The sequence below is a fragment of the Petaurus breviceps genome, unplaced genomic scaffold (genome assembly GCF_028583685.1).
Source record: "Petaurus breviceps papuanus isolate PSGF00001 unplaced genomic scaffold, PetGlider_PUasm1.0 173, whole genome shotgun sequence".
Lineage (NCBI taxonomy): Eukaryota > Metazoa > Chordata > Mammalia > Diprotodontia > Petauridae > Petaurus > Petaurus breviceps.
This window is the reverse complement of record NW_027185759.1, coordinates 3055321-3073937: the sequence shown is the minus strand read 5'-3', so window position 1 is coordinate 3073937 and position 18617 is coordinate 3055321. Positions and strand designations below refer to the sequence as shown.

The window sequence follows — 18617 nt, the reverse complement described above, 5'->3', positions numbered from 1 at the left end:
GAAGGAAGGAAGGAGGAAAGAAAGAAAGAAAGAAAGAAAGAAAGAAAGAAAGAAAGAAAGAAAGAAAGAAAGAAAGAAAGAAAGAAAGAAAGAAAGGAAGGAAGGAAGGAAGGAAGGAAGGAAGGAAGGAAGGAAGGAAGGAAGGAAGGAAGGAAGGAAGGAAGAAAGATGAGAGAAGAGGAAAAAAGAAAGGAAAGAAAAGATTGTCTCTACCTATTTTTTTTTAATCATCATTAAAGATCTATGAGCTGGTTTTGAAGACAAAACCCTCATTCACATACTTTGTGGCCAAGTGAGAAAAGGAGAGAAGACCCTGGGTTACCTCCTTGATGAGAAGTTTCCAAATGGGTGTGATCTCCACATCAATGGCATTAGGCCCGCATACTAGCCTCCTGTCGGGGAGAGTAAAGGTCAAAGAGCTTCACGGCCCAGGAGTCCCATCTATATCCACTCTCTATGCCTCAGAGCCAGTAGAACCTGCCCAAGTTAGAAACTATCCCCACCCTGATCAAAATTCTCCTGCAGCAAAGAGGAATCCTCAGCACTGGCCAAACAACAGTGATGATAATAATCATGGCGCCCTCAGATGAACCGGATTCTCCTCAGGGGTTAATGTTCACCAGAACTGTTGGCAGGCTCATGGTTAATAAGGCAAATTGGCTCTTTCACACCTACCAAGGGGCCCCTTGGCACACTACAGCTTCTGTCCTGACTCTTCGATTCTATTCCCCCATTGGACCGTGGAGGGGTCCCCATGGACCCCACATATAAAGGACCATTTGTGAGTGGCCAGGAGCCTGACAATCACACACATACACACACACACACACACACACACACACACACACACACTCCTCCTCCACGTGGAAATCAGAGAATTCCACGTGGCAGCCAATGCAGATGTGGGAGTCTTTGGAGGAAGGAAGGGAAGCCCTTATACTGAAGTCAGCCACCATTGATCTCAGCTCAGAGCCATGTCTCTGATCCCACAGGGAAGCATGAGGATCATAGGCAGACTCCTCCCCCCATCCCTCTGCCCCTCCCCACATCATAGGACAGCCTAGGGATGCCTCCCTGCAGGAGGAGCAGGGGCCTGGAAAGGGGGACAGCAGAGCCGGAGGGGCTGCTCTCCCAAGCCTCCAGCCCTCTAAGGGCCGACGTTCTCCTGCACTCTGAATGAGCAAGGTTGGCCTTTTCCTCACTGGCCAGAAGAGCCCTCAGCTCAGCACTGAGTGGATCCTCTAAGGGCCAGGGCCTCTCAGCACGTGCTCCCTGTCATCCTTCCCTGGCAATGGGGCAGGGCTGGCTTCCTACCGAATCTCTTGCTCCTCTCTGGTCAGACCGGATCCAAACTTCAGGTGTATCTTGGCAGCAGTGAGCCCGTCCTCCAGGCACCTGAAAGGAGAGAAAGAGACCGTCGCTGTCGAGCTGATGGCGAGAAGCCATAGCCTTGTGGGCAATTTCTGGATTCAACTCACCCAACCTTCTGGAAACGCTCTTCTGAGTTGTTCCAAACATACCTGATCTTCTGCACCTGAATATACCTCACCTGCCAAGAAAGAGGCCCAGAGAAGCCATGAGCAGAGGCCTAGAGCAGCAGCCGGCCCCGGGGCAGGCGGGGGCCAAGGCAGATGTCTGGCTGTGCTGCCTGGGGATGGCTCCACAGGCCCCCATCCTACAGGTGGAGAGGAGCAGAGAGTACAGACAGATACACAGAAGAAAGGCAGCATGCTACGGTGGAGACACAGGCAGCCCTAGGAAGACCCAGCTCAACCCTTCTTAGGGCACCTGTGCGCTCCTGTGAGTAGGGGTAGTTTATTGTGTTGGATATACTTGTATAACACATACCTCACAGGCTCATCAGGAGCTTAGCCCAGTGCCTGGCATATAGCAGGTGCTTCATGAATGCTTGTTCCCTTCCCTTTCCTCCCCGTTCTGTATCTTCAGCTCCTCGTACACTGTCTGGTGCACAGAGGTCAGGCATTCAACAAATAACTTTCTTCCATCCACACCAATGTCTGTAACTTTCTAAAAATTGCCACTCCCAGTATCTTTACCAAGAAAACCCCAAACGGGGTCACAAAGATTCGGACATGACTGGAGAACACCAATGCCAACAACTGATGCCTATTTCCCATGGTCTTCCTTAGCATGGCATTCAAGGCTTTACTCAGACTGACTCCAAGCCACCTTTCTTACCCAATCCCACATGAAGCTCCTCCATGCCCTTGGGACTCCAGGCAAACTCCTCCCAGAGGCTCCTGGGGCCAGGAAAAGTTTAGCAGAATGGCTGGCCACTCCCTGCTCAGACAAGAAGGGCAGACAAAGGGGGCTGGGAGACGAGCTTCACAGTGTGGGTTCAAGGGCATAGGCATGAAGCATCCCTGAGGGTCTGCTGACTTGACGAATAGAAGTTGGTAGTGATGTGAGCTCCCCCTTTGTCTCAGGGCTAGGCTCCCCACACTCTTGAGCCATTTCTGAAGCTCCTGAATAAGTTACAGAATCCTGAATCCCACAGCGTCAACTCCAATGACCTTCTGGCAGGTGGGGGAGTGGTAAGAGTAGAATTCTCACTCATACAAGCTGGCTTCTAGTCCTACCCCTGCCCCTTCCTCCCTCGATGGCTTTGGGCAAACCCCTTCATCTACCTCCCAGGGCCTCAGTTTCCTCATCTGTCAAATGAGATGCCACACTAAGCCTCTAAGGTCCCTCTGAGCTCTAGATGTAGGATCCTGTGGTGGAGTCACATCATGTCCCTGGACCTGTTTCCTTATTTGTGAAATTGGGAGGGGTTGGCCTAGAGGCCTCTGAGGTCCCTTCTAGCACTAATGCGAGGATCCCATGACCTCTGCAGCCTTGGCCCTGCTTTATTTTGTAAGAATGGAAGGGCCTCCACCCTGAAGAGAACCCCAAAAATCCCCTATCAACTAACTAGTTACTTCCTATGACTTCTTTTTTTTAAGCAAAATGTGTGGTCATTTAGGAGCTGGTCAAGGTAACAATCTGAACGGATCTCCCTGCTTCCTGGGAATGGTCAGAGCTGCCCATTGGCCCTGCCACCCTCCACATGCTACCACAAAGAACATGGCCTTGGGGTAGGCATGACTTCTCAAGTCCAGATCCCGTACAGTGGATTCCAAGGACCTAGAAGGACCTGGCCTCAACTTACCCAGGTTCCTTTCACCGAACAGCTCCCCAAGTACGTGCCATGTGGATAGATGTGAACCGGTCACCTGAAGCCCACACACACATCATAGATAAGTCATATTTAGTTAGAGAGTTCTTTGTTTGGCTAGTGAGTTGCAGATGTGTTTCTGAGCAGAACCTGTGACTCAGATGTGGGGGGTGGTACTCCCCGCTTCCCAGTGCAGACACCCATAAGCCCAGAGTCACAGAACCAAGAGGAATGCAGAAGGAACAGGTGTGCAGCCCATGGATGTGCCAACCAGTTCTCTGCCAGGTGCACTGGCACAGACAAAACAGGTCTGCACAAGCCTCCTCCTGCCACGCAGAGGCTGGCCTCCCTACAGCTACCTCTCTTCCCCGCAGCAGGCCTCAGTCTGAGACTACTAGGGCAGCAGCTCAGTACAAACAAAAGGCGATGTAAAGGGAAGACATTCCCACAGAGCTCCAGAGAATCCCAGGCCAGGCATGGTGCTGGGTTCCCAGTGGACTGGGCTAGTGGATTGTCTCAGGGCCCCTACCCCACTTCTTCGAGCCTCAGGTTGTATCTAGGACACAATATGAACACCACTGGTTGGCCTTTCAGGTCCCTCATCCAGTTCCCCATACACTAGATTGCATCTCCCACCTCCATGCCTTTGTACAAACTGGCCCTATGCCTGGAGCACCCTCTGCTCTTAGAACCCTAACATTTCTTCAAGGCTCATTTCAAATTTCAGCTTTTCCCGGATACCTGTGCTGATCACCATGGCCACAATGCCCACCGACTCCATCAGGAAATGCCTTTTTTTATTTCCTCAATCTACATTTTCTATCTGCTGATCTCTGTACATATGGTTTCTGCCCAGAAGAATGGACACTCCTTGAAGACTGGGGCTTTTTGCTTTCCTCCATTCTCTGAACCAGCAGAGACCCAGGCACCAAGCAGACACGGGAGAAATGATTTTAGACTCAATGAAAAGGAAATTCCTGATGGCCATCTCCAGTCCTTCCTGGTCTCAGAGGAATGAGCCTAAGTCAGCTCGACCCACTGGGGTGCTTCCTCTCCCACAGGGCAGACCTGCATGCTTCACTTCTTCTGTCCTCTGGCTCCCATTTGGGTGTGGGGCTTCATGGGCCCCTCCACTTTTTGTCTGTGATCGTGTTCAGATCTACAGAAATTTGTTTGCAGAATTCTTCATTTCAGAAGATATTTCATTTCAATAATTTAAAAATAATTAATACAGCCTCCTGAAGAACTTCAGGAAATTGGATTTCATGTTCATGCCCTTCTAATCAGCTATGGCTTTGCCTGCTTTAAAACACCATGGGACTGATGTCAGTGCTAATGGGGGAACCTCAGGGGACTGACGCTGGCCCAGAGGGTGGAACACCATCTCGCTGATTTGGAGCAAGTCCCCTGCTCAGTCCTGCCCTGGCTATCAATGAGTCATTCAACACAGTTGCTGTTGTAATGGTCCAGGCATCTTTTAGTCATGTCTGACTCTCTATGACCCCATTTGGGGTTTCCTTGGCAGAGATACAGGAGTGATTTGCCATTTCCTTCTCTCTCTCACTTTACAGATGAGGAAACTGGATGAAGTGATTTGCCCAGGGTCACACAGCTAGGAAGGGTGTGAGTGGAATTTGAACTCTAAATGTGAGGCTCCCAGACTCTCCTGTGCCCAGTGCTCTATGCACTATGGTGCCCTCTAGCTTCCCTCAGCACATTTGTTAAACACTGACGCTGAGCTGAGCTGGATACTGTGGATGCAAAGACAAAATGAGAAGCTTCTGCCCTCAGGAAGCTTCTAGTCTATGGGAGCAGAAAAGTTGAGCAAGTCCCAGGACAGATCCACAAATAAATACAAGATAACAGGGAGGTGCCAGCATCCAGGGAGAATGGGAAAGGCCAGACAGAGGAAGGGGCAGGTGAAGAAGAACATCCCATTGACCCCGACTGTGTAGATGGGGAACTTGGTTAAATGGGCCACAACACAAGGAAAGATGGTTGTTAAATTTACAAGGTGAACATTTCACCCAAAGACCTCGGAAATCAGCAAAGACTACAGATTGGGGCCTGAGTTAGCGTTGCCTTGATTGCCCAGACTTGAGTGAGTAAAGGAGGAAATATCCATTCTACAGATTACAGAAAGGACTTCTCGTGTAATGTTCATTTGGGGTTTGGGGGCCTTTTGTTTCTCTCCCACAGAGTCAGTCACTAAACATTTACCAGAGTACCCCGTCAAGCAACCCCAGGGACTCTAAAATAAATCCAGACACAGAAACCCCTCTTCCCCGTGCCTGTCTTTGATCTCTCCTCATGGCCTAGCTCCAGATCTTTGAAGGCTTTGCCAATGCAGCCCAATCATGGCAGATTCTACCTGGGGATCCCAGAGGTCACCAAGCTCAACCTCTTCATTTCACAGAGGAGGGAAAAGAGGCCCGAAGCACGTAAAGGGTCTGTCCACAGTCACTCAGGGAGTCATTCTCAAAGGTGGAATTTGAACCCAGGCCTGCCACTGGAGAGCCAGGGATCTCCTCACTTTTTCACACTGTTTTGGGGCCTGGGCATGGGCTGCCAAGGTATCTGGGGTCCTTGGCTCACCTCCCGAGGCCCCAGAGCATCATCCAACATAATCCTCCGATCTCTAACACTCTGGGGGACCGAAGAGGTTCGGAGGCTCCGCCAGACCTGTAGTCTCACCTTCAGATCCGGTCGGCTGATGGCTCGGTTGATGACGTATTCCTCGTCGGCGATAAGGGGATGGTCCCGGGTGAGGCTGACCGAGCCGTTCAGGGAGGACAGGGAGATCCACGTGACCTTTTTTCGAGAATATATTTGAAATTCATCCTGGTGAAATAGACCCCCAGCCACCAAGAGAAAAGGGAAAGCCATCAGCCCAAAGCTCTTCCCAGAAGGGAGTCACCACAGTGCCCCAGGTTCCGGGAAAGGGCTTTTCCTATAGTGTGATGGGCGGTTGGTTGAGAGTTTCTCCTGGTTTTTTTTTTTCCTAAGTAGACATCGCAGCTGTTGGATTCAGAGATTTGGTGAGGAAAATTTCCTAATTATCTATCAAAGGACTTAGCGGCACATGAGCAGCGCATTTACATATGACCGGAGGCTCTTGGCAAAGGTGGGGAAGTCTACTTGGGCTACCTGAAGGAGTGTGCGCTGCTCGCATCTGTATTTCTCAACCCGTCCCTGCATGACGGGAAGCCGGCGTGATCGTCATACCCCCTCTCTAAAAAGGTGTGGTCTTTGGCCCTCTTCCCCCTTCCCCTCAGGGAGCACAGGAAGTATGGGGCGGCAGGATCATCTGAGCTGAGCTTGAATCCTGGCTCTGCCCCTTAGAAAAGCCTCTCCATCTCTCTCAGTTCGCCCATCTATAAAATAGGGGCAGGGGGATAGAATGGAATAGAAGACTATTCCCTTGCAGCTCCAAATCCAAGGAAACCTTACTTACATACAAAATCTCTACAAAGTAAGCAGGGGCACCAGGAAAAGTTTACAGTAAGAGGAGGTTCTGGCTAGAAGGACGGTAGGGATTCTAAGTAGAGAAGAGGAGAAAGGGTATGTTGGGCACGGCAGACAACACGGAAAGTTTAAGAAACAGCCAGCTGGGCAGTGCAGGGGAGAGAACTCCTGGAGTCAAAAAGTCAGATCTAGCCTCAGATACTTCCTAGCTGTGGGACCCTGGGCAAGTCACTTCACACTGCCTCAGTTTCCTCATCTGTCAAATGAGCTGGAGAAGGAAATAGCAAACCACTCCAGTATCCTTGCCAAGAAAACCTCAAATGAGGTCACAAAATAGGACAAAAGGAGCAAACAATAAAAAGTAGATAAAGAATAACCCACATTTCCAGAATGCTTTCAAGTTTGCAATGTACTTTCTGTGTTATCTCCTTTGGTCCTCACAACAATCCAGTAAGACAGGTGCTGTTTTTGTCTCCATTTTACATATAAGGAAACTGAGGCTGAAAGAGATAGTAAGAGTATTATGATGGTCTCAGCAGGTCACACCCCTAATAGGTATCTCAGGGAGGATTTGAACTCAAGTCTTGTGGTCTATTCACTCTTCCATCCAGATAGACTGCAGATTAGGACTGAGGAGTGAGTGAAGTGTCCAACTCCTGGATGAGACAAGAAAGGGCAAGACTGGAACACAAGAATGTAACACATGAGGGACTGGGCTTGGTGAGAAAGGCAGCAACTTTGTAAGAGATTGGGGCAAAGGAAAAGGCAGCAGAGGATAATGATGGGATAATCTGGGGTGGAAATGAAGGAGAAGGGGACTCAGGAATGGCAGCCTCTATTTTCTTGGCAAAGTTTGGCCCCATGGTGGGTGAGGAGAGGGGACTTCATGGAGGCTTTAGGTGAGAAGATAAGGTTTGGGGCAGCCACTGGGGGGAGCAGGACACCCAGTAAATCAGCAAAGAGCCAACAGATCATCCTGCAACAGCGAGGTCTGAGTTCAGGTTTGATCGCACAGATCTGGAGAGGTCTCAGTAAGTCAAGTTATGTGGCTTCCTTCTGGAGTGACAGGGGCCCCATGGAGGGGCAGAGAGGATAGATGGGAGGCATGACAATAAAGCTGAGGAGGAGGACAAGGAGGAGGAAGATGAGGAGGAGGAGGAGGAGGGGGAGGAGGAGAAAGAGGGCGAGAGTCAAAACCCATGAAATATTTCACCTTGTCTCTCCCACCTGCAGTCCACCCCCCACTCAGCGCAGCTCTGCCCCTGTCACAGCCCTATTCACTACCTTCCTGGGGCTCCCTCCTGTTGCCTCCTGGGTCATATAGAAAACGTTCCACTTGCCTTTCAAGGACCTTCCTGAGCCAGCCCATCCACACCTCTCCAGCCTTCTGATACCTTCCTCCCTCCCACTCCCTTTAGGTCTTAGCTGCACTGTGGACCTTCCTGCTACTCTTAGCAAACTACCCTGCATGCCCTGACTTCACCCATCAACCCTGGCTGTCCCCCATGCCTGCAATTCTCCACCTCCTGGCTCCTTTCAAGGCTCAGTTAAATTGTCTCTTCCACAGGGAGTCTTGCCCTGTCTCCACTGACACAAGTGCCTCCCTTCTGAGATCATCCCGCTTCAAGCTTGTCTGTGCAGAGCGCTTTGCTTCTTGTCTCCCCCAATGGATTGTGAGCTCCTTGGGGTCAGGGACGGTTTCTTTTCCCTTAGCACAATGTCTGGCACACAACAGAAGCTTACTAAATGCTTGTTGACTTGACTAAATATATTATCTCATTTGATGCTCACAACCCCATGCCAAAGGTGTTCTTATTATCCACATTTTATGGATGAGGAAACTGAGGCAAAGCTCAGGGAAGCCAGTTGGTCAAGGTCACACAGTAAGTGCCAGGAGGTGACCCAGTCAGACGTGGGCCTCAGGAAGATATGTTTGTCAGCTGAGCCTTGGAGGATGGACTGGGAGAAGGAAGAGAATCAAAGCAGGGAGACCAAGCTGAGCTGTGTGGAGATTCTCTGGTCGTGAGGGATGAGAGCCTGACCCAACTGTGATGGAGAGAGGGCATCTGGACAAGAGAAGAGATGGCAGGTTTGGGCCACAGAGTGGCCAGTGGACTAAGCAGGAGGTGGTCAGAGAGACTGGGGGGCTGGGAATATGGCGGCCCCCTCAATGGTGATAGGACAGTTCATTAGAGAGAAGGGCAATGAGTATTACACACAGATCAGTGTGTACATATTATAAACATATAATAAAATATGTTCCATGTATGTTATAAATATATGCTATACCTGTGACCATTCTAGACCCTTAGGGACCATAGCACCATTCTTATTCCCTGCTTTGAAAGGAAGCTTGGAGTCAGGGAAGAATCTTTACACTATTGACAGCAGGCATATTCACATGTATTATGTAACATGTATTACACACCAATGTGTGTATGTTATATATAATAGAACAATATACATGTATGTTATAAATACATGCTCTACATATGACCATTCTAGACCTGTGGGGGCCACAGCACCATGCACTGTCCTAACTTTCATAGCAAAGATTGCCTGCTGCTGATGAAGCCACTGATCCTAGGTGACAAAGCTGTGTCAGATGAAAGAGAGAACTGAGAGATTTCTGAATAATTCATAACTGAGGCTGTTTTTGTCAGCAGTCATTTTGACTTGGTTTTGACCCTTAATTATCTGGATAATTTCTCCCATTCTTTCTTGGTGTGTTTCTACTGCCAGAACAACTGGGTCAAGTATAGAGTGGTCGTATCTTGCCATGTCAAAGAACAATGGAGAGATGAATGATGGATGTGAACTGGTCTTAAGAAACAAGCAAGGAGTTATGCAGCAGAAGTGGGCAAAAAGGCGTCATCAAAGAACTATGTGGCCAAAATATGAAGGGCTGATAACCTAGTAAGAGGGAGGGATAGCAGTCTATGTGGTCCAGTGGAATGGCAAGAGAGCCCAAGGAAGGCCCCCAGCATAGTGAATGGACTTTCTTTGGGAACTTTGGGGAGACATAAATAAAAGTCACCCAAGATGGATAGGAATTATGGGTTTCCATTTCCATCATGGTGGGGATAGGGGGAGGGGGGGTGGACACTTCCACATTACCAAGACCACAGATCATGGTGGTATCTTGGAGAACACATATGATTTACCAAGGGTTTTCCTAGCTGCTTACTCCCAAACCAGGGAGCATTGAACCTGGTCTCCCATGAAATGGAGACCGACTTACCAGCCTATCAAACATTTGATCCAGGCCAAGGCCCAGCCCAGGGGTCACCCATGCACCCAAAGGGGCCTTTCCAGAGTATGTCCCAAGGCAGGGGAACTCAAGAAGAAAGAAATGGTACTATAATTATAATACAGAGCTAAGCCCCACAAATCATCTTCAGTCTTTGACTTCAAATTACCAGTGAATGCAAATCATGCTATTTGCATAGAAATGTGGTATCAAAGCCAAGTCTGGCTAAAATTCAGATATATAAATAATGAATAAAAATACCTTTGAAATGAGAAAATTAAAAAAATAATTATGGCATTTCTCATCTTTTGGAAAATTCACCTCTTAGGAGCTCTTAATCAGAAGAGACAAGCAGAAAATAAACTGAGTATTGTCAACTCCAAGTTCTGGGTTGATTTTTTTTTTTAAGAAATGACTTAGTTAATAACCTCCGTGATAATGATCTGTAATCTTTCAACAATGAACAGGATAAACCCCCATAGCTGATTTCCTGACATAGAGAACAGGTTGCTGGTATGCATGCCCATGCCGACAGGCGCCTTTTAGACCTCCTTAACATGAAGTCTGGATAGTCCAGTCATTGTGATTTAATCTGATAAAATGCCTTTTTCAGTGTCATTTTAATGTAAATGACCTAGCTGGGAGTTTTAGAACCATGGGTTCCCAAAGCATATTTTTACCCCAGGCTCTGATAATAAGAATGTTAGGAATAATTGAGTTCTTGTCTAATTACATAAAGGCTAATTTAGAAACTCATTTATTTGGAGAGTTTCTAGCATAGCAAATCCATCCAAAATGACACATGAGAGAAAGTAATTAAAAATTAAAGTTGAAATCAAGCTCAAGAAGGCAAGAGTGAAGCCGGTTCAGACTGCTCTGATTAGTTGGGGGGCAGGACAGGGAAGGCAAAGTGAGGGACCTTCGTGGGTTTGCAAAGTTTCAGCTGTAGGAGGAAGAAGACAGAAAGTCGGTTTTGCCTCTAGCCAAGAGCCTTGTGACCTGAACTGTTTTTCTAGTCTTTCCAGTAAATGTGCCAAAAAACATAACCAAGCAAGCCCACCCCCGTGTCAAGGAAGGAAGGCAGATTTGGGACTTTTATGCAATAATGATGATCCAGGAGTCACCTGGGAAGGTTGATGCCTTTCAAGGAAGTGGGGAAGCAGCAACACACCCACTGATGTCACAACAATGAAAAGTCATCCACAGAAAGTTCATTATGATACTTCATGGGGGAGGGGGGTGGCGAGGGGAACCCTGGATTTGTGAAGTCCATGGCAGTCACACCCGAGTGTTGGTGGAAAAAGGGAGTGCACTGTAGGGCAAAGAGGAATAGACCTGGCAGTGAAAAGACCTAGACTCAAATAACACTTCAGACAGACTCTAGCTGAGTGATGCTGGGAAAATCACTAAGACTTTCTAAACTGCTTCCTTAGCTGGAAAGTGAGCTGGATGCCATGGCTTTTACTATCTCTTCCAGATCTAAATCTCTGACCTAGGATCCCAGATCCTCCAGATCCGGACACACAAGAAAAGTTTTGAGTTTAAGCCTGGCAACCAACTAACATCAGCTTTCAAAGGACTAGTTTGGTGAGGAGAGGAGAGGAGAGGCTCATCCCTGGTAATCTAACCACCAGGTGGGGAAGCTCTTGATAGATTTCCTCAGTAAGACAAAGAAAACAGTGTGGTGCTTGGTCAGGTGAGCCCTCCAGCTTCTGATTCACTGCTATGGACAGACAGAAGGAAAGGGGGCAGTGCTCCATAAACATGAGTCTACCAGGGGGTCATCTTATGTGCTATCACTGCCAGTGACCTCCTGGTGGACATATCGCTGCCACGATTATGTTTAAGGAATTCATCTTAGCAATCCTTACATCTTCCCTATAAGTGAAACCAGGCAATACAAGGAATGCAGCCAAATGGAGAAATAACTCATCAGCTCTTCTGTAGTTTGGAGGAATTAGTAGAGATGGTTTAGGTCCATGCAAAGTCAAAGAGAAACAGCATTGGATGGGTTCTGGGCCATCATCAGAAGTAAGGGTGAGTAGAAGCAAGAGACTAGCTCTGGTGCCAGTCTAGTTTTACAGGAGATAAGGGTGGGGTTGGGGAGAATTCCCCAAAGCATCAAGTGCTAGTGAACCACAATCTCAGCATGAGCCAGCCTCGAGGACAGCCCAGCCAAAAGGACCAAGGTGGTGGGTCTCCAGCTTCATTGAGAGAGGCATTGTTTGCAAGACTGAGGAGGTGAGAACCATTGTGGTCTGCCCTGGTCAGGCTGCACTTGCAGATTCTGTATATGAAGGACAGTCCCACACTGGAATGCTTCCAGAAGAAGGCAGCCAGGAAAGCAAGGCCATGCCAGCACAGGAGTAATTGAAGAAACTATGGGCTTTTAGTCCTGAGCAGGGAAGAGGAAGGAGGGGCACAGCCCCCACTGGAAAGTGTTTGAAGAAGGGATGTCAGGCAGAGGAGGGATCGGACTCATTTTGTCTGATCCCAGAGGAAAGAACCAGAAATAAAAGGGGGGAGGGTAAATGCTGAAAAGAAAACTATGTGGGTGAGTTCCTAATAATGAGACCTATCCAAAAGTGGAAAGGGGCTGCTTCAGAAGGAAATGCCATGGATGACCATGGTGAGACAATGGAGTCAGGGAGATCTGAGTTCATATGTGGCCTCAGATACTAGCTACATGACCTGGGGCGAGTACCTTAGCCTCCACCTACCTCAGTTTCTCAATCTGTAAAATGAGGGTAATAATTGCACCTGCCTCCCAACACAGCTGAGCCAATGTTTAGAAAGTACTTAGACACCTGCCTGACACAGAGTAGGCATTATATAAATTTGCCAGGTGTGTTAGAGAAGAGGCTTCCCTCGGGTCTGGGTTGGATTGGATGACAAGCTGCCCCTAAACTGGTCAAGTCACTCAATCTCTTGATCTGTAAACTATGGCCCCCACCTGATCAGTAGTTTGAGGATCAGAAGAGATCACAGTCTGAAAATACTATTTAAATATTATTGTTTTTATTTCCAACATCAAGATGTCTCAGCTCTGTCATTCTGTGGTTCTTTGCTTCTAATGAGAGTTTCCAGATTAAAGCACCACGAAGCTACATTCTGTAATTCTTGGATTTCAATGCAAAGGTGGCCTTGGGGGAAAAACAGCAAAAAGAGAAAAAGACCTTGCAAACAGGGATTGTCTCCCCTTGGGTCTGCTCTTCTCAAGTTAAAATCCTCACAAAGCTTTCTGATGTTCATATGATAATGCTAATAATGGTGCTGCTGAGAATAGTAGCATGTCTATGGTGCTTTATGATTTGCTAAGCATGTTACAAATATCGCCTCATATGGTGCTCAGAACAGCCTTAGGAGGTGAATACTAGTATTATCCACATTTTACAGATGAGGAAACTGAGGTAGGCAGAGGTTAGGAGACTTGCCCAGGGTCTCATATCTAGTGAGTGGCTATGGTCGAATGTGACCTCAGATCTTCCAGACTCAAGTCCAGCACTCTAGTCACTGTACCAGCTGGCTGAATCTAAGGACCTGTAGGACCTTGGCTATTCTTGGTACAAGCTCGGGTTCACAGCATCCTCCTCTTAATTCTGCTCCAGGAACCAAGCGTAGCCCTCAGGTGCGGTCTGCTCAGGGGCAGCATGCAGCAGTGCAAATGCCTCCCCGTTCCTCGGGGCTATGCTTATTTTAAGGCAGCTGAAGATTGCCTTAATTTCCACAGCTCTCCCCTATCACACTGTTCATTTATATTGGCTAATAAAAATAAGCTAAAGCAAGCTTTAGAAATGGTATCCGGAGAGCTAAGGCTCAGAACTGGGTCAGAGGAGGCTAGAGACTGACTGGCCAGAAATACACAAGGCTTACAGGCACCAGTCCAAGCCTGGCAGAGAGGCAGGGCAGAGCAGTGGAGAGGGCCTTTCACCACTTAACAGGTGTTGGAGACTGCTCTTTCATCTGCTTGGAAGAGCAGCCAACACCTTCTTGGCTTTCCTTAATGGCTGAAGAAGGTGGAGGAACCACAAAGTGCTCCTGTACTGGCTCTAATTCATGGCTGGGAAGGAAATCACAGAACCCATGGAGAGAAGCCCTAGGACATGGGCTAGAGAAAGAGAGAAAACTGGGCTGAAGCTGACACACCGCCCCCCCCCCGGACATGGGGTCCGAGCCAAGGTTGTTTGCTAATAGCAGCAGCTAGAGACTTCTATCTCATTGATCTTCACATCAGCTCTGGAAGGTAGATGCTATTCTGGTCCTTATTTTATGGATGAGGAAACTGAGGCAGGCAGTGGTGAGGTGGCTTGGCCAGGCCACATAGCCCGAAAAATCTCAACAGGCTCTGACCTTAGATCTCCCTGACTTCAGATCCAGACCTCTCTCCACTGCAGCACCGGCTGCCTCTTTAACTTTGTCTTTCCATCGGGAAACCAAACGTTTTTAAATCTAGCCAATCTGTGAGGTTACAAAGGAAACGATATTGAAATAAAGACGCAGGGTTTTTCCCCATCCAAGTTGAAGGATGCCCTAAAATCCACCTACAGCACTTAAGGGGCTTCCGTGGAATCCCGTTTAAGAACCCCTCATTTAAAGGAAGTATGGACAGGTCCCAGGTCCTGAAATTCTAGAGGAAAAACTCTATCTGTTCCCATGTAGAGATGGGCTGAAGAGAACAAAGGAAAAATTCCAATGAGGAGGAAAAACAGCCCTGGATGCGCTGCCTGGGCTGGAAGAAGCATCTTCTTCAGGTGACCCTGGCTTGGGCACCATCCTTCCTCGGGCTCAGAGTGGGAGGGGAGGGCGGGGGAGGGGCTGGACCAATGGGGAGGAAGGAGGAGAAGAGAGCTGGGGAGAGTGAGAGATGAGTGCGGAGGAGGGGCTGGTTGAGACTCCTTCCCCTGGCATCTCCTTCACACTAAGTGGAGGTCTTCTCAGACCCGGTCTGGGATGGTGCCTCATCCTGCCCAGAGCTGAGCAGTGCAGAATCAGGTCCAGCCAGGGGCTGCCTGGCTGACTTGTAAAGCCTTGATTAATCTTGATTTCCCCTCCCTAGAGAAGGCAGCAGGCCTGTCTTTGACTAGCTTTGCTCCCTCTGAGGCCTTGGGGCTGTTTGCTGGTGGTTGATCTTGCTGAGGTCTGGGACAAAATCCTCAAACTCATCCAGAAGGGGGCTTTCTTCCATCACCCATGGTTCAAACCTCTCTTCTGACATTTGCCACCTGTGGGACAGGGCAAGGCTGAAGCTCTGTGCACTTCACCTGGTAAATGAGGAGGGAGGACTCAGCTCCAGACTCCAACCAGAGCACCTTGGCCTGGATCACAAGGACCTCCTGGAGGCAGAAGCCATGGGATGATGGCCTCAGGACCCCGCCACCCCCCTCCCATCGACTAGAAGCATCAAGGCTGGGCTAGGGGAACATGGCGACAGATGTCCATCTCTTTCCTTCCAGGCCCCATCGAGCTGGGCCCTGATACTGGCCACACTAAGCAGGATTTATGGCAGTGGGGAGTAGCATGCCTCCATGTTTCAGGGAGGGCCTCTGGGCCCTTCACCCTGCATGAACCACCCCCGGGCTTTGAGGACTGAAGTCTTTCATGACCCAGTGTGGGCAGCAGCTGGCAGATATTGGCCCGTCAAATGAGAAGTTTCAGTACATGCACCACTGTGCCCTCAGGAAGGTCAGGGACAGAGCCAGAGCATACAATTAGGGCAAGCCAAGGAAGGAGGCCAGTCCCCAGTGGTTAGGTGTCGGTCCTAGAAAAGTCAGGCCCAGGAGGAATCAGGGCACAGACTTTTGCTGCCAGGGGTGACCGTGCATGCTTTATGGATGGTCCTGGGGCACAAGCCCACACCCTTCCGCCAGGGCCTTTTTGGGCTCAAGCTCACATGAAGGGGATGGAGAAAGCAAAAACACAAAAGTCGGGGATGGCAGGATGAAGACAGGGGGCAGAGAGAACAGTAAGTGGCCCATCCACAGTGACCAGAACAAAGAAACCACTGAAGCTAGAGAGTCTGGAGCAATGGGGGAGGAGCAGATGCCAGGTTGAAGGGACAGAGGAGCCACTGAAGGTGTCCTGGCCTGGCCCAGCCTGAGTGCTAGCAGCTGCCATGCTCCCTGCCTCTCACCCAGGCCTCCTAACAAAGGTTTTAAGACTCAGGATCAACTGAAGGCAGGATCGGTCCCACTTAGAAGGATAAGACCTTCGTGGGTAAGAGGGAGAGACTGATATTGGAAGGCTCCGGGCCGAGTCCCAGCCCTGCCCCTGCCACTTCCGCCCTTTGTCCCAGGCTGATGTCCACACTGGCTTTTTCTGAACCGCTCTCACTTTCATCTCCACCATCATTCAGACCCTTGGCCAGCTGCCACCTGACTCTAAACATGAACAGCATGTCCCTCATAAAAAGTCCTTCCCCTCACGCAGTGTCCAGGAGCAAGGACAGCCCTAGGGGCACCTACCGTGGTCCTGAGGAGGACAACATCGGCTTCTCTCAAGGAACATGGGACGCAGTTGGCCCACACACTCCAGGCTGGTCGCCAGTAAAATATCAAGGGCAGGATCCCACAGGAAAACAGGTAGCCAGCAATGCACAGGGTCTTCCGGCAGCCTTCAGTTCGATAACCAAATATTTCCTGAAATACAACCAAAAGGTCCAAATGCAAGCTTAAATCATTCAATTCCCTGTCAAAATCCTATGGAGAAGAGAAAACAATCGCTCAGCTTTCTAAAGCCCCTACCTACATTATCTCACTGGGGACTCACAATCAACCAGGGAGGTGGCTGTGATTGTTACCCCCATTGTACAGAAGACAATGAGGGCTAAGAGAAATTACGTGACTCTAGGGTCCCTCCTTAGAACATCCCAGCCCCTGAGGAGCTTCTAAGGGAACTGAGCGGAGTGAACTAGCACACGCAGTTAGGAGAGAGTAATGATCTCATCTCTGTGCCTCTGTTTCCTCATCTGTAAAATGAGAGGAATGGCCCCTGATCTTGGATCCAGTAACTCACGAGAACACACATGAATCTGCCTGGCTTCTCTCACTCTCTGGAAGTTTTTCAGGATGAGTTCTGCGCCCCTTAGATGAATGCCAAAGTGACCCATTCCCAAAGCCCTTCCTTTTCCTCTTAGGGGAGGTTACCTCCTGAGCCAGTGGGGATGGTTGGCACCCCGGGCTCCTCCAGAGCCCGTCCCCTTCACTGGCTTCTTGCCACTGGGGCTTTGCCGGCTCCCAGCTCCTCCCAGGTTGGGTTCACGTTGTGCCCCTGCATTTGCCAAGTTTGCTCCAGGTCCTGGTGCCCATTGAATGTAGTTGTGATTCTCCTTGGCCCAGTTCTAATGTTCTCACCCATTCCCATGCACTCCCATTGCCCTGAGAGCAGCCAGCTCTCTGCACTCCCAGGTTCCTTTGCCCAATTCTGTTTTCCTCAGTCTCAGTCATTCTGCTGCAACAGCTTCCCAGGCTCTCTCCTCCCTCCATATTGTTCTGAGCTTTTTTCTTTCTGAAAAATTACTCCTCAACGCTGTCTTACATCAAGAGCTTGGTTTTGGTGGGTCTCCTGCCCTTCTTGGCAGAGGTTCCCTAGGCCTCCCTCCCCTGCCTCTGGGTCATGGCACTGATGTTCCCCATGCCTGGAAGGCTCTCTCTTCATCTCAACATTCTGGCCACCTCCTAGACTCACCTTTGCCTCTCCCCACCCCATCCCCTGACACTGCTCATATCTTCCCTTGGAGTCTGTCTTCCATTGACACTATGTGTCGAGATGTATCTCGTACATATAGAGTTTTTGTCACATTGTCTCCCTCCTTCCTTCCCTCCCTTACTCCATTCATTAGAATGGGATCTTTGAGAGAAAGGACCTTTCTTTGTAGCCCTAGAACTTGGCAAGTTCTAAATGCTTAATAAATGCATGTTGATTGACTGACTAATGGACTGACTAATTGGCTGTAAATGGGCTGACAGACTGATGGACTGGGCTGGCCCTCTGAGGTCAGACTCAAAGCCCGCCATCTTGGCAGGACCTGGCCAAGCTTCTGCTCTGCTGGGACAGTCTTTGAGAGCCCAAATCAGCTCAGCCATGTGGCAAATATAAGGAGGGTTAGAGCAGACATAAAGAACAATAAGACGCGTCAGAAATGCTCGGCCAGACAACTGCTCTTCAACATGGAGATGACCTGGGAGGCCCAGTGAAGAGAGGGCTGGGCCTAGAATTGAGAGGACTTGAGTTCAGATCTGGTCTTAGACTATGCTAGCTGTGCGATGCCAGGCAAGTCACTTAACCTTTGTTTACCTGTTTCTTCATCTGGCAGATGAGGGTGGTAAGGGCCCCCACCTCCCCAGGTTGTTGTAAGGATCAAATTAGATGATATTTGTAAAGTCCTTGGCACAATGCAAAAAGCACGTAGTAAGTGCTTAATAAAGGTTTGTTTATTTCCTTCCTTGTCCACAAGGTCAGTACCAGAGGAGTTCCAGCAGGGCTGCCAAGGCAAACTGGGAAGACTTCAAGCAGTGGCTCATGGACAGACAGCATTGGTTACCAGGGGACCCGCCTGGCACATTCAGAAAGGTTTGTCACAGAAGGATGGGCATCCCTGAAGTGATGAACAAGTATTGAGAACATCGACTGTAGGGGTGGCCAGGTGGCGCAGTGAATAAGAGCGCTGGCCCCAGCGTCCTGGGATCGGTTCTGGCCTCAGATACTCAGCACCCACACAAAAATAACTGG

The 18617-nt window shown here is 49.2% G+C and overlaps 1 protein-coding gene across 1 annotated transcript in view; it reads right to left on the bottom strand.

Annotated features, from left to right (window-relative positions):
- Positions 1-18617, bottom strand: part of ATP13A4 (ATPase 13A4) — an 87494-nt gene that overhangs the window by 47054 nt on the left and 21823 nt on the right. The window contains exons 3-7 of the mRNA XM_069083214.1: positions 16352-16525; positions 5870-6016; positions 1479-1549; positions 1315-1395; positions 323-392 (exon numbers count right to left, since the gene is read on the bottom strand). Coding sequence (XP_068939315.1) covers positions 323-392; positions 1315-1395; positions 1479-1549; positions 5870-6016; positions 16352-16525 — 543 coding nt within the window. The remainder of the gene's footprint in view (positions 1-322; positions 393-1314; positions 1396-1478; positions 1550-5869; positions 6017-16351; positions 16526-18617) is intronic.